General features: G+C 41.0%; 1 protein-coding gene across 7 annotated transcripts in view; it reads right to left on the bottom strand.

Moving 5' to 3' along the window:
• The window catches only part of MAP7D3 (MAP7 domain containing 3), a 51,701-nt gene that overhangs the window by 18,906 nt on the left and 18,134 nt on the right, over positions 1–14,661 (bottom strand). For all 7 annotated transcript variants that reach the window (XM_075007760.1, XM_075007759.1, XM_075007758.1 and 4 more), the window contains exons 4-7: positions 14,126–14,289; positions 12,321–12,435; positions 9,305–9,334; positions 2,628–2,729 (exon numbers count right to left, since the gene is read on the bottom strand). In XM_075007760.1, coding sequence (XP_074863861.1) covers positions 2,628–2,729; positions 9,305–9,334; positions 12,321–12,435; positions 14,126–14,289 — 411 coding nt within the window. The remainder of the gene's footprint in view (positions 1–2,627; positions 2,730–9,304; positions 9,335–12,320; positions 12,436–14,125; positions 14,290–14,661) is intronic.

Consider the following 14,661-nt stretch of genomic DNA (forward strand, 5'->3'; position numbering starts at 1 on the left):
TGACGGGTGCCAGATGAGAGAATTTGCTGGACCATGGGAGGTCAATATTGTCTAGCACATTACCAACACTTTCACTGCTTGCTGGGCTCTTAGAAGACACTTACGGGTAAAATTACAGCTAAATAACAGCATACAACACTGAGAGGCAGGACTGGTGGCTGTAAACAAACTTCATGGGACCAGGGGAAACTTGGCCACGCCCACGATAAGTGGTTGCCCAGCTAACTAAAATCATGCTGGATTATCCATGTTGCCAGATGAGAGTGTTACGGACTACACAGGTTCAATCATCATTTCTTTGTTTTCCTAAGGCAGCAATGGGCAACCAAGACTAGAGAGGGGGTGCATGGGCCATAGGTGAAACCCTGAAGGGCTGTATGCGGCCTGCAGGTTGCCTAAGGTATGTGCCTCCTGGACAGATCCTGCAGCTCATACCCACTCCCTTCCATACCCCAAACTCCCTGCCTGAGGTCACAAACCAAATCTCTGCACCCCCAGCCCAGGTAACAACCCCACCCCATTCCCTATCCCAGATCACAACCCAAACCCTCTGGTACCTCCAACTCTCACACCCCATTTCCCAATCCTCTGCCCCAGGTCTCAACCCAAACCCCTACATTCCCCTTCTGTACCCCGCCCCTGGTCATAACCCCCTTCCCAGCGCCTGCCTGCCTTCCTAACATGCCTCCTCCAGGTCAGAATGCTCTCATACACCCATATCCCCTCCCAGACCCTGCACCCCAATACCCTGCCCCAAGTGACAACCCCCTTCCTTACCCAACCTCCTTCACAGACCCCACAACCCACTCCTGGAGCCCACTCACATACCCTGAGCTCCCTTCTGCACCCAACCTCCTTCACAGACCCCACACCTCCTCCACTAACATCATGGAAGAGCATGGCACTTGGCCACTTACCAAATTCTTGGAGTGACCCTCTCATCAAAAATTACTGCCCATCCCTGGGTTAGTCCTTCAAAACTGATAACTGAAATTTCCCTGTGGTTACAAGTTCATCCACCTTAGATCCACAACCTGAACAAAGGCCTTGAATCATTTTAAGCCCAAGCCTATTTATCCAAAAGGCCTTCCTTTGGCTGATGTCTCTGTAGAATCCAGGAACCACACTGTGCAAGCATCCCTCGGACACGGTACCTCTCTGGAAGTTATAACCTGAGTGATTTGCTATAATTATGCCCTCCTACAGCTGTGGTCCTTCATTTGGGAAGGAAAAAGTCAAATGCACAACTACAGATTAGGGAATAACTGTTTAGGTGGTAGTGCTGCTGAAAAGGATCTGGGGGTTCTGGTGGACCACAAACTCAGTATGAGTCATTAATGTGATGCAGCTGCAAAACAGGCAAGTAGAATTCCAAGAATATTAATGGGAGTGTTGTATGTGTGACCCAGCAGGTAATTGTCCTGCTCTTCTCAACACTGGTGAGTCCCCAGCTGGAGTACTGTGCTCAATTCTGGACACCTCAGTTTAGAAAACATGGACAAATTGAAGGAGAGCAACATAGATGATAAAACGGTTAAAAAACCTGACCTATGAGGAAAGACTAAAAAAACTGGGCCTGTTTAGTTTTGAAAAAAGACAACAAAGGAGCAACTTTCTCATAGCCATCCAATATGTTATGATAAAGAGGATGGTGATCAATTGTTCTCCAAGTCCCCGAAGGAAGAACAAGTAGTAATGGGGTTCAGTTGCAACTTCCCAACTATTAGAGTAGTTAAGCTCTGGAACAGGCTTCCAAGAGAGACCGTAGAGTCGCTGTCATTCTCTAACCTGCTCTGAAAGCTTGCCGAACACCTGTCAGATAGCTTAGAAGGGAGAGATGGCTCAGTGGTTTCGGCATTAGCCTGCTACAGCCACAGTTGTGAGCTCAATCCTTGAGAGGGCCACTTAGGGATCTGAGGCAAACGGATAAAAAATGGGATGGTGCCTGGTCCTGTCAAAAGGGCAGGGGACTGGGCTCGATGACCCCCCCCAACTCCAAGGACCCTTCCAGTTCTATGAGATGTGTATTTTTTTTTTTTTTTTAAAAGATTTACTTGGTCCTGATACACAGAAAAGAACTGACTTGATGACTTTGAGCTTCACATTTCTAGGATGCTAAGATACACTATTTATCTCAAGCCACTTAATATAACAGGATTTCCCCAAAACACTGGAGCAAGTTGCCCTGTAAGAGTTTCTGTTACAGAAAGCCAGTAGGTTTCCTAGTGAGTATGCAACCAAAAGATTGAAAGCTATTTAATGCATGAAAATAGTTGTCTTCTGTGCATTTAAAAATATGTTTAGCATACTCTAAAATTAAGTGTGATTTAAGGCAGCATTTAGCATGAAATGGTTAATCCATAAATCAATCACCAAGATTTGGATTTAATAAAACTGAATCCTAGAAATATAAGAAGAGATCTTTATTATTACTCTTCTGCTCTAATACAGTCATCACAACCAAGGATTGGGTCAAAGACACGCACAGCTCGCTGGGTTAACAAATTGGGTAAAATGCCTTTAAGATCACATGAGAAATGAATTAACAAATAGGTTGGAGGCACAATACACTCATTATCTACTCCCCAGAAAACCAAGTAACATCCCCCCAAAGCACAACTACTTACTCCGATCAGGAGAGTTTAGGAGTGCTGCAGACGATGACAAACGTTTGCTGATGGCAGCTTCTGTTTGTTTGAGGTTTGCTGTGGATATCGAACGTTTGCTGGCTGCAGAAGGAAACCTTTATTTTAGTATTTATCTTCACACCAGAAAAAGTGTTTCTCTGGGTATAAATCTGGAAGTGTAAGTATTAACGCCCCAAAGCCATTTTCAATTCTGCTCTGATTGTTTTACATACTACTTCCCACTCAGGGATCTTAAAGCACTTCAGAAATAGTTCAGAAATCACAAAAGCCTCTGAGGTAGTAAGTATTTCCTGGTTGTGCATGCTAGAAGTAACAAACTATAATGGTAAAAACAAAAAATCCTGCACATTATGTCGCATGCATAGCAAATGTTGATGGCAAAGCTGGTTAGCTCAGGAGCAAAAAAAGCCTGATAAAGGAGGGTTAGAATAACTTTGGAAGGAGTCTCTTTTCCCTTTCCAAAATGCTCCCTAACATGCTATGGCAGTTTCCTTTAGAAGCTGTCAAACGAGGATCTGACTGGATTGGCCTGCCTATATGACATACTTAATACTACATATGTATCCATACAAAACCCAGAACTGCTGCATTTGCAAACCTCCCTGATACACCAAGAAACTGTCAAGTGCTAAGCAGGTGCAGGAGGACAGAAAAGCAAGCACAGATTGAGAATGAAGACAAACTCCCTTTTAGGGCATTCCGCTCCCACAGCACACTCTGAAAGGTCTAATGTACAGCACCTGAATAGTTAATGCAGAAATGGACATTTAAGTTTGGGACACTTTTTCTAAGGCAGACACAGATTATTTTATCAGGGAAGATACCAGAGGATAAGGATAGCTGCAACAGTGTTTGCACAAACTTCTGGAATTTTCTAAGGAAACCTGCTCACACTAATGGTCATTTCCCATCACTTCCTTGTTAACTCTCTTTTTTCTAACCAAACAAAAAAAAACAAAAACAAAAACAAAAACAAAAACAAAAAAAAAAAAAAAAACACACAGGATGTGCAGCTGAGATGGAATTTTTTGATTAACTGACTCCAAGTATGAGTGACGTATAACATTGTAAAACTAAGCCTGAGTGCTTTGCTTGCTTGCAATTAGACTTCAAAATTTGCATGAAAGTTGGGGATTAGGCTGTGATATGCTACTATGCTGGAATGCAAAGGGAGCATAAATGTTTCTTAGGAGATGATGATCTCCTTATTCACTCATTCTGCTAAGCCATGCTAATTATAGTTCAGTAGGTATACAGGTTCTCAGAGTCCCCCTTTACATCTGCTCGATGATACCACAGATGGAGCTCAAGGATGGGGCTCTAAATAGCAGATGTGAAAGGACGGGGCTCAAATCTCAACATTCTGTGCATCTGCACCTGTACAAACCCCAGAACTGCTACATTGCTACCTGCCCCAATACATGTTCGCCCAACTAGGCACTGTGCAGCAAGCTGGTGTATAAATCCACAGCTCAAGTGTGCCACACACTAACTGTCCCTGTGGGCCTTGCTGCTGCACACTAGAAGTTCTCTAGTGAGCTTTCATGAATGGCTGTTCAACAGTAGATTACCTCAGGCATGGTGTACATACACAACTGCACTGTTTTAAATAGTTATTTTACACTGGTTTAGTTGAACTGATGCAGAAGGTTGTACTGGCACTGCGGTTAAAACAGACAACCTTGCTTCATTCAAATCAATTACAAACGGGTTTAAGCTAAACCAAGTAAGTATCTTCAAGTGAAATAACGTTCACACAGGGGTTTAGACTGGTTTAACTAAACTCACTCTTAAAATCATTAGGGCTTGTATATATACAGAAGTTATATCAGTTTAGCTAAAAACTGGTTGAATATCACCTCTTAAATGAAAATGCTGCAACTCTGTATGGGGACACTTACATAGGCTAACATTCTTCTAATTTAAAAAGAGGAAACAAAAGACGTAAGGCAGTTTAAACCTACGTGTGTGTCCACATGCAAAGTTTAATATCACAACTTTAGTTACAATAGTGCAACTCTGTGCAGGTCAAGCCTGATCACCCAGCACGATCTCATTGCTTAGGCAAGTCCTTACTGGCTTCTGATCTCTATTAAAAAGATGGGGTAGTAGGGGTGGGGGGTGAGAAATCACTGACAAGTAAATACACTGATCCAACTCTTAGGGTAAAAAGATTTAATAAGTAGGCCACTATGAGGAAACAAGAGACATGTAGGTGGTATTTGCATTTCCATTTGAAAGAAATTAAGTTACACCCACTGTTCAGGATCCTAACAAACCCTACTTAACCTGTACGGCTAATGCTGTTTTAATGACTTGAGAGATGGCTTCAATTTTTCCTCTAGTCTGGATGTAAGGAGGAAGAATGGCTTCTGAAGTCCTAGGGTCTTACCTGAGAAAACTGCGTTCACCTCTTAAAATAAAGAGGATTTTCTTGAGCAAAATTTTCATTGCATGACATCAGTGATTTCTTAATTATTGGTATTTGTTCTATGTAGGATTTTCTTTGGAAAAAGGTATAAATCGTTTTTATATGAAAAATGCAAGAATTGGAACAAGTGTGCAACAAATCCAAGGTAATTTTTCAATGTGCACACAGGGCTTACATTGATGCTACATTTCAGCACCTAACTCCACACCTTAAGACCTTCATATCTTTTAACGGCATGCAACTTCACCTTCTTGTTTTTCTTATCGGGAGCTCTTCTCAATTTCTGGAATTTTGCTTTCAAGATCTCTATGTATTTTATAATACATTACCATTTCTCGCAGGCTTCTTGACAGAGTTTAACTTGCATTTGTTAGTTATAACCGCTTACTGCTTAATACCATGCTAAAATGCTTGACAGAGTTCTGGATTTCTGTATTATTTGTAACTATCAATGGGGAATAATCCCAAATTATGTGTATTATTTTCAATGTACGTTTCCTATACATAGGATTTGATTTTCTGGATGTTCTTGCAACATCTGATTATGCTGATTTACTTTCTGTATACCTGTGAATCCAATTAACTCAGATGATTCTTGGTCAAGCTTTCTAAATATTTATATTCCCATAAAAGTGGTTTTGATCATGAGAGAATACACCTAGAAAGACAGATTGTTGTGACTACATTTTTGCAGAGTACAAATTACTAGATGGGAAAGGCATTTCTGAAGTATCTGCAATACTTTCAGTATCTCAGTATATTTAAAAATGAGATACCTCTTCCAATGTGCCACATGAACAGACATTCAGAAGAGAATATTGTAAAATGTTTTGTAACTCTCTTCTAGTGATGCTGTTACAGCAACCACAATATTATTGACAAAAATCATGATAGGCATTTTTCCAGACAATGAAAAAGGGATGATCCCCATCGCCATGTAGTCCATGAACTGACAGATGTGAAGATGTTAGAAAAAGAGGAACACGTAGATTTTCTACAAATCAGTCTGATTTAGGGTAAGCAACAGCGTAAAGGGGCATATTATTTATACTGCACTGATACATTAGAACAGGGCTGGGGAAGCTTTTTTGGGTCAGGATCACTGATCCACAGAAGAATCAGTTGGGGGTCACAATAAAGTGAGAAGCAACACCCCCCTCGCCACAAAACCCTCACTGGTGTAGTCCCTGAGACACCTCACTCCCCAGCGCCAAGGGCAGGATGGTGGAGAAGGGAAGAATAAGGTTCAGGGCTCCCCCCATGCCAGATTAACTCTCCTGGGGACACAGGGGAGACCAAAACTGGGGGGTTCAGGGTTTAGTGTGCAGGAGGGGGCTCCTGGGGAGCAGGTGTGGGGTCTGGGACTGGGTGGGTAGGAGAGTGCAGGAGTGGGCTGAGGGATCTAGGTGGGAGGTAAGGTGCATTAAGTGGTCTGGGGGCAGCACCGGGGAGAGTTCAGGAATGGGCTGGAGGTGAGGGGTCTAGGCAGGAACTGAATGGGGAGTGCTTATCTCCAGGTACTGGCGCTCCATCCCCCAGCTGAGGAAATGAGGGCAGCAAAGAAAAGCCTCTCTAGGGAATTCTCCCTCACCACTGCCAGGCACTGTGCCCCCCATGATGCTCTGACCGGAATTCCAATGGCAGCAAAGGAAGCCTGTTTGCAGGCAGTGCTGCGTTGCCATTCCCCAGGCAGTGGAGGGAGAGGAGGAGTGGTGGCAGCGCCGTTTCCTGCCCACACCACATTCCCCTCCCCAAACCCTGGAAGAGCCCATGGTTTGGATCCAGCCCTGGCCTGTGAGGCTTGGAGCAACCCCACTCCTCACCCCGCCCCAGCCTGGATGCTGCAGGGGAGCCCTGAGCCTTGGGGGGTCCAGATTCAGGAAAGCTCGGGTCCAGATACAGACTGCGGGTTCGGCACCCCCTGTATCACAGCCTGAAGTCAGAGGCTACAGGCAACCTTTGAGATGGGGGAAAGGAGAAGATTGATTCAAGGGTTGATTTTATACAATACTGCTGGGTGAGGCGCCTCTACAGCTGAAAACTCATTTTGAAGATTATTGATTCAAAATGCTAAGAGGGCAATTGCACATAGTTCTGGAAAAGCATTCAGCATCTCTCTCTGCATCTACATTCTGAGTCCTGATGTGAAGTTACAATTAACTGACTTCAGCAGAGCAGAACCAGGGAAAATCTGCACTTTCCTTCCTTATTAGGCACACGGAGACTTGTGGAGTACTGACCATGACAAGAGTGCAGAAATGTGTTTCAACTTCAAGCAATATTAAAAATTAATTCAACACAAATTTTGTCTCCAGAGTAAAATACAGATAGACGTGACTGTCCAAGTCTGTCCCTCAGTGTGAACTGAATCTTTCAGCACCAATGCCTGTAATGTCTGCTTTACTTTCAACCAAATCACCACACCCTGTCGAAAACAAATAAAATGAAGATGCTTAGAGAGATTTTAAGCTAAGATTACTCAACAGACAAACCAGCCCTATGCAAAGCCCATAAGGCTGAACTGTGAGACATAAAAGGGTGCATGCGTCCCTTACTGAAAATTGATGACTTAACACAACAAACTTTGAGGTTGTGTGTATACATCAGAAAAAAGAAATCTGACTTTTTGTTGGAGGACTCTGGCAACTTTTGATGGACTGCATAGTGACATCTGGAACAAGCAGGTCACGACTTATGTACTTCCATCTCACTCCTGAAGGAAAGGATTTTTATTAGTGTAAAATAAAGTTGAGGCCATCTTTAAATGGTGAGCAGTACAGAACACATTTTGTTTTTGAGGTCATTTAGAAACAGGGAGAACAAGACAGCAGAGATAGACACTACTTACAGAAACAAAGCAGAACTTGATACTCTAATCTGGCTTTCAAGAGAAATTAGACAGGCTAGTGGGAAAACAACTGGAATTAACACGTATACCTCAGGATCCCATTTTTAACAGAGGTGAACCAAACCAGTCAAACTGGTTCATTCTGAAGAAGACTGCCAATCCATGCTGAAAGGAGTAGGAGAACAGGGAAAAATGTTCACTTCTGCTATTATTGCTAGAATAAGCAAGGAAATCATGCTCAGTTAAACTTCCACTGACTTTTCAAGCTTCATACTATCAGTATTATGAAACAGCTGGACTAGATTAATAGCAGTAGAAGCATGCAGACTTTTCAGTACTCATGCTTAGCTGGGTCTCAAGTGAGGGGAGGCTTTTGTTTTAGCCCTCAGTTACAAAAATTAAAATTTCCTTGATTACACGTTAGTCAAGTCTACACCAGAAACTTTGGCTGACACAGCTATGATGATCAGGGGCATGAAGACGCATGAACCTTGCCCTGACGGACATGGCTGTGCTGTCAAGAGCATCTAATGTAGATGGAGTTATGCCAGGTAATGATTTTGCTGGAATAAACTATACCAGCAAAAAAAAAGTTTGGCTGGTATAAATGGTGTCCACGTGGAAAGTGTTTTTGCCATTTTATACAACACTAAAGTGCTTCACATGTAGATCTGGGCCTAGAAACCATTTGTACAGCTTACAAATAGTCTGAGTGTGTCTCAGCCTCTTCACAAGAAGTACTAGAAAGTCAACAGAAAAATTTTAAAAGCTTGGCATCACAGTCACTCATTGGAACCATCATCACTCTTTTTTTGCAAAACACTTCCATAGAAATTAAATTTAGTTAAAGGAAAAGACCTGTTCCACATATTTGTTGGTAATGTATTTTATTAATAGAGTACCACTTGTGAAATGTACCCAACTTGTGCAAGGCAGAGTCTTCCCAGCTACTGTTTAAACTGTCTGCAAAATAAAGCATCAGTTTACAAAATCCTGTTTACAGACTAATATATGTTCAGGATTCACCCAGAACCATGTCTCTGACAGCGTCAGAAAGACTCATTTTTTCCATTTTTTAATTCCCTCATTCTTGAGGCACTAAACTGCAGATAATATCCTGTCTCAGATTCCCTTATGATCTCATCAATGGAAAGTCCTATTTTAATTGGCTGGGATGGATTATTAAAGATATAGAATACTCCCTCCACATAGGACTAACTGTGCTGCTTCTTCAGTGCTCTGAGCCTCCGCTTGCCCAAATCCAGTAAAGGAGCTATGTAAAGGTAACTCCAATCAGTGACCGTGAGAATGCCCATTCAAAAGGTTAGTGGTTAGTATAAACTAATAGCAAAAGGCTATTTTGGAATTCAATACTACCATCTTCTCCTTCATCTGCAGTCTGTGGCTCTGTAAAAGAACAAGGTTTGTAAGATACATCTCAAGGCTGAACAGTACTTAATACAACAGAAAAATGGGGAAATGTAGGGTGACCGTCCATTCCACATCAGGCGGGATGATCTCTTATTTGGGACACTAAAAAGGCATCTAGTCTTATTTTTTAGAAGTGACTAATTTTCCTGTATTTGGGACCTTTCCCGCCAGTAGCCAAACAGGAGCAGCTGCTGAAGGGAGTCACTTTCTCGAGCCTTGGGGAAGCAGGGGCGCATGGGTGGCTGCTGCATCCCTGCCACTTCCCCTGGGCTCCCGAGAAGCACAGGAGGCTGCAAGCCTCTTTCCCAGCTCCCCATATTTGGGACAGAGAGATATGGTTGCCCTAGGAAAGTGGAAAGAAAACTTTTAATTAAGGTAATTATTTCAACAAACAATTTGCAAGGCATAAGCTCTAGGTCTATCGAGGTGGAACTAATTGCGACATTGGCTGTTTTGTGACACAAATCCAGCAAGACTGAGAAAACAAAAGTGAACTTGGCTATGGTTTTTATTTCTCTGTAGTTACTTTTAAAATTCCCATTGACTTGCATGTATCACTGTCCTTAGAGCCTTCCTCACATCAGCTGGAATCCTAGAAGTTAATAACAGCTGACTACTGCCGTTTTGATTTTCCCTTAAAATATTTCCATTGCTCAGGAAAGCGAGGGTCTGATCATGATTAGAACCATGCATTGTGAAGACCACCTTTCAGTTCCCCTTATTTTCAAAGCATGTCAGTCATAGATTCCAAGGCCAGAAGGGACCGTTGTGATAATTTAGCCTGGCACCCCATATAACCAAGCCATAGGACTGCCCCAAACTAATTCCTAGAGAAGCTCTCTCAAACACCTAATCCTGAATTTAAAATAGTCAGTGATGGAGACTTGACTGCAACGCCGGGTAAATTACTTCAATGTCTAATCACTCTCTGTGTACAAATTTCCCTTATTCTTGGTCTGAATTTGCCCAGCTTTAAAGTCCAGCCACTCAATTGTTTTAGACCTATCCCTGCTAGACTGATTAGCAAACTATTAAATACTCACTTCCCATGTAGAAAAAGCAACCCGTAACCTCTCTTTAATAAGCAAGAGACCAAGTTCCTCGAATCTATCGCTATAAGGATTGTTCTCTAATCTTTATTCTCACGGGTCTTCTCTGAACAATCCCCAATTTATCAATCTCCCTCTTGAATTGTAGGCATCAGAACTGGACACAGTATTCCACTAGAAGTCACCAGATTGAGAGGTACACCTCTCTAGACCTTCCCGAAACCCCTGTTTATGTATCTCAGGACTGCACTAGCTCTTTAGCATACCATCACACTACAAGCTCTTGTTCAACTGATCATCTGACATGAATCCCCAAATCTTTTTCAGAGTCACTGTTTGCCAGGTCTTCATCCTATAGAAATATTCTCGTTCCTTGACTTAGTCATTAGCCACATTAAACATAGAGATCACGTCTACACTAGTGAGCTCTCTCAAAAAGGCTGGGGCTCTTTTGAAAAATCCCATAGAACTTCTACACACAAAATACGTTCTTTTGATATTAAAATCAGAAGAAGGAACACTTTTTCCAGAGGCCCTCCTCCTCTCCCTCTGGCCCATTCTTTCAAAAGAGTGGGGGCTCTGTGGATGCCAGCAAAAGATCAGATAGATTTTTTCAAAAGAAGTTTTTTCAGAAGAGACCTTCCAGGTGAAATTCTTTCGAAGGATTGTTGTAGTGTAGACATAGCCTCTAAATCAGTGACTGTTTTTTGTCATTATTTACCACTCTTCCAAGTATAGAAAAAATACGTATTGAATATTTCTGCCTTTTCTGCATTATTATTAAGACCACAAGTTCCTTTGTCAGGATTCTTTTTGTTCCCAATTACTTGAACAACTCATTATTATTAACTTTGCTGGCCACAGAATCAATTCGTGTTCCTCCACTTCAATTTTCTACAATTCCAAACTTCTGGTTTATATGCATTACTATCAATTTCACCTTTGTTTAATTTGTTCTATTTTTAATTCTTAATACCTGTCTTCACTTCCCTTTTAAATGGGCGTGGTTAACAAACAGCCATCTTTGTGTCCTCTATTACATGGACGTGTGTGTTCTTAAATATTTCCTGTTACCATTCAAAGTTTCCAGAGCAAATTCTCCTTCTTTGCTGACCTGGCTCAGTTATTTTCAAGCTTTGTGAAACTAGACCTACTAAAGGGACCAAGTATATATACACTACTGGCCTGGACTTGATTTTCCTTGTATATTATACATGCGATCTAGCCATCCACACTTGTATCCAAACAGCCAATAATTGTTTACTTCTGTGATCAGATCACTTTCCTCTGCTTGGACAAGGTCTAAAAGAATTCCCCTGTATTAGACACAACACTTTTTAAGTTAGGAAATTTTCATCCAGAATGTACTGAAATTCCAGGCATGTTTCAGTATGGCCAGCATGAGACCTCAGGCACGTGTCACTCAAACTCAATTCCCCTCTGACCATGCAGTTTCTCACATGGACAACTGATTAGTGATTAAAGTAGAATAGGGTGACCTGCCTATTTTAATGCTGAGCTTCCGATAAGCAGAAATTGCCAATTATGTCAAATTACATGATGGTTTAATAGGTTCCTATCTGAGACAAAGTACATTTAAAAATGTGGAGCCTAAGGTGGGATTCATCATTGACGTCAGAGCCAAAAAGGTTGAGTTTTAACCCTTCTGCCATCTTACCCACTGAAAATTCTATTTAAAATATGGGACAATTAGTATTTGAAGCAAGTCTATTAAAGGATGTGTTTTCAAGGCATTTTACATGTCATAGCTACATATCCATTGAACAATTAACAGTATTAAATAGAAATAGTTAAAACAGCATTATAAAACACTACTTTTGAATTATTTAGGTATCAGTTATAAATGCAACACTCTAAATCAACACAAAGCATTCAATTTTAACTACACTTACCAGACTTGTTGTCTGAATTTGCTGTTACAGTCCCTCCCCACGACCACCTCTTCTGTCGTGTTTCCAGACGTTGGCTCCGCTCCAAGGTACGATGCACAACTGCTTCATATCGTTCCTATTACCAAATAGCAGCTCTGTAAGGCTACATAACCATTATTAAGCACAACTATGTTCAACACAAAACAGTTTTTCTTCCCTGAAAAGCTTGAAACCTAGCAAAAACATATATTCTACCTTCACTATGTGATCACACCCAATTCTAAAATAAATTCAACGTGCAAAAAGATTGAAGATGCCAACTAAGCATTTTAATATATCACACAAATATTCTGCTAGCACGAAAGCAATGTATAATATATTCTTATCGACACCAGTAGCTGGGTAGATTATATTGTGAATAACCACATTTGATGGATTAGCAAATACGTGGCTCCTCTTGCTTTGCACTCTAGTGCTCCAGTAATCATGAATATTTTCACACAGCAACGTGCTAAACTGAAGTGAAATTAGACTTGGAGGGTTAACAATTCAATCTAATCAAGAATCTGATGAAACTACTAAGTATCAGTTCTGACACAATATACGCAACATTTCATCCTGGACCAACCACCAGCAGCACAGGCCAAACATTTTTGTTTGTTTTTCTGCAATGTAAATTATTTCTGCAGCTGTTAAACTGAAACACCTAGGACTTAACTATCTTAAAAAAAAAAAAAAAAAAAAAAAAAAGGATGAGCGTAACAGCATTCAAGTGGAAGAGCTGCACACAGGACATGCTCAAGAGGAACACAGGGTAACTGAAAATGACACAAAACACAGGTGCAGCCAGCATAGGATAATGCTTCTAAGAGAGCCCTCCCTCTGACTGAACATGGGCAAAGTGACAGTCATAAAAGGATGGCTAATCCATAGTGCAAAGTAGCAAAGGATAACTACATAAGGCAGAAAGAGTAGCCAAATCAGCAGCATAAAAGAAGGCATCGTGAGTAGTTACACAGGAGAACTGAGGAGGTGGAAGCACATGGAAAATACATCAAGTTATGTAACCATATTACTTTACTAGAAACACAACAAAACTGGTATACAAAATAAAAGTTAAAATGTTAGAGATATTTTCATAAACTTAAGTAAGTTAAAAACCATAAAAACAAATCAAGATAACTAACATTTCCTTCGGTAGAGGGAGAGCTAGGACTGACTACAACTAAATGTCTCAGAGGAGTAGTCACATTAATCTGCAGCTACAAAAACAAGGAGCCCTGTGGCACTTTAAAGACTTACAGATTTATTTGGGCACGATTTATTTTACCCACAAAAGCTTATGTCCAAATAATCGTTAGTCTTTAAGGTGTCACAGGACTCCTCTTTTTCAAAACTTAACTGTAACTAAATAGAAGGACCATCAAAGGAAAAAGTAACGTATGTTTTTAATGCCAGAGTAGGAATTCCAATAACTTTCAAAAGAACAACTGATCAATATACTCTTCCTTTCTGTAAATAATCTATTTCATGATAAGGATATAATTTGGACAGTTTTCACACTGTTACATAGTAGCATATGACAACTTTGAAGAGCAGCGACGCATGCGCCTCACTGATGCTCGTGAGAGGACGAAAGCAACAGCAGCAGCCACACCAACAGAGACAGCACAATTCCCTTGTCCCCACTGTGAATGCCCATGCCATTCAAAGCTTGTACTCCTCAGCCACATGCGAGTCCCCAACAGATGAACCTGTGCAAGCTCAGGACATCATCATCGGACACAAGGGACTATCTAAATATACATAGTAGCCATGAACAGTACCTTTTCTGCCTCTATTTTTTGTTTTCTTTTTTCTTCTACTGCAGCTCTTCTCTGCTCTTCTTTCTGTTTCTGTTCTCTCAATTTTCTCTGCCTTTCTTCCATCTGTTTTTCATACTGCAGTTTTGCTTTTTTTTCTTTTTCAAATATCTGTGTTTCTTTGGCAGCTGTCCATGTTAAAAAGGGTTAAATTTAAAAATCAAACTTTAAAAATTATTCACAAATACAATTGACAAAAGGTGAAAAGCCTATCAGCCCACCTCTGTTACATAACACTCTAGCTGATCTAATTCAGATGTGTGGTTAACCAATAATACTGAATGTAATATAACTTTTATTCCATTTTGTCTCCAGCTCTGAGAACAGACTAGAACATTTTCTGACATTTTACAATTTATGATCTGCACGTAAGCTCTTCAGGGTAAAGAACACACCTTAAGCGATACAAAAAAAAAAAAAAAAGCCCTAGTAGGAAGCTGGACATCAGAGGAGAAAACTTAAGACTTCTGTGTCACATTTCTCACCCATTTATAAGCAAT

This window comes from Carettochelys insculpta, chromosome 13 (genome assembly GCF_033958435.1).
Source record: "Carettochelys insculpta isolate YL-2023 chromosome 13, ASM3395843v1, whole genome shotgun sequence".
Lineage (NCBI taxonomy): Eukaryota > Metazoa > Chordata > Testudines > Carettochelyidae > Carettochelys > Carettochelys insculpta.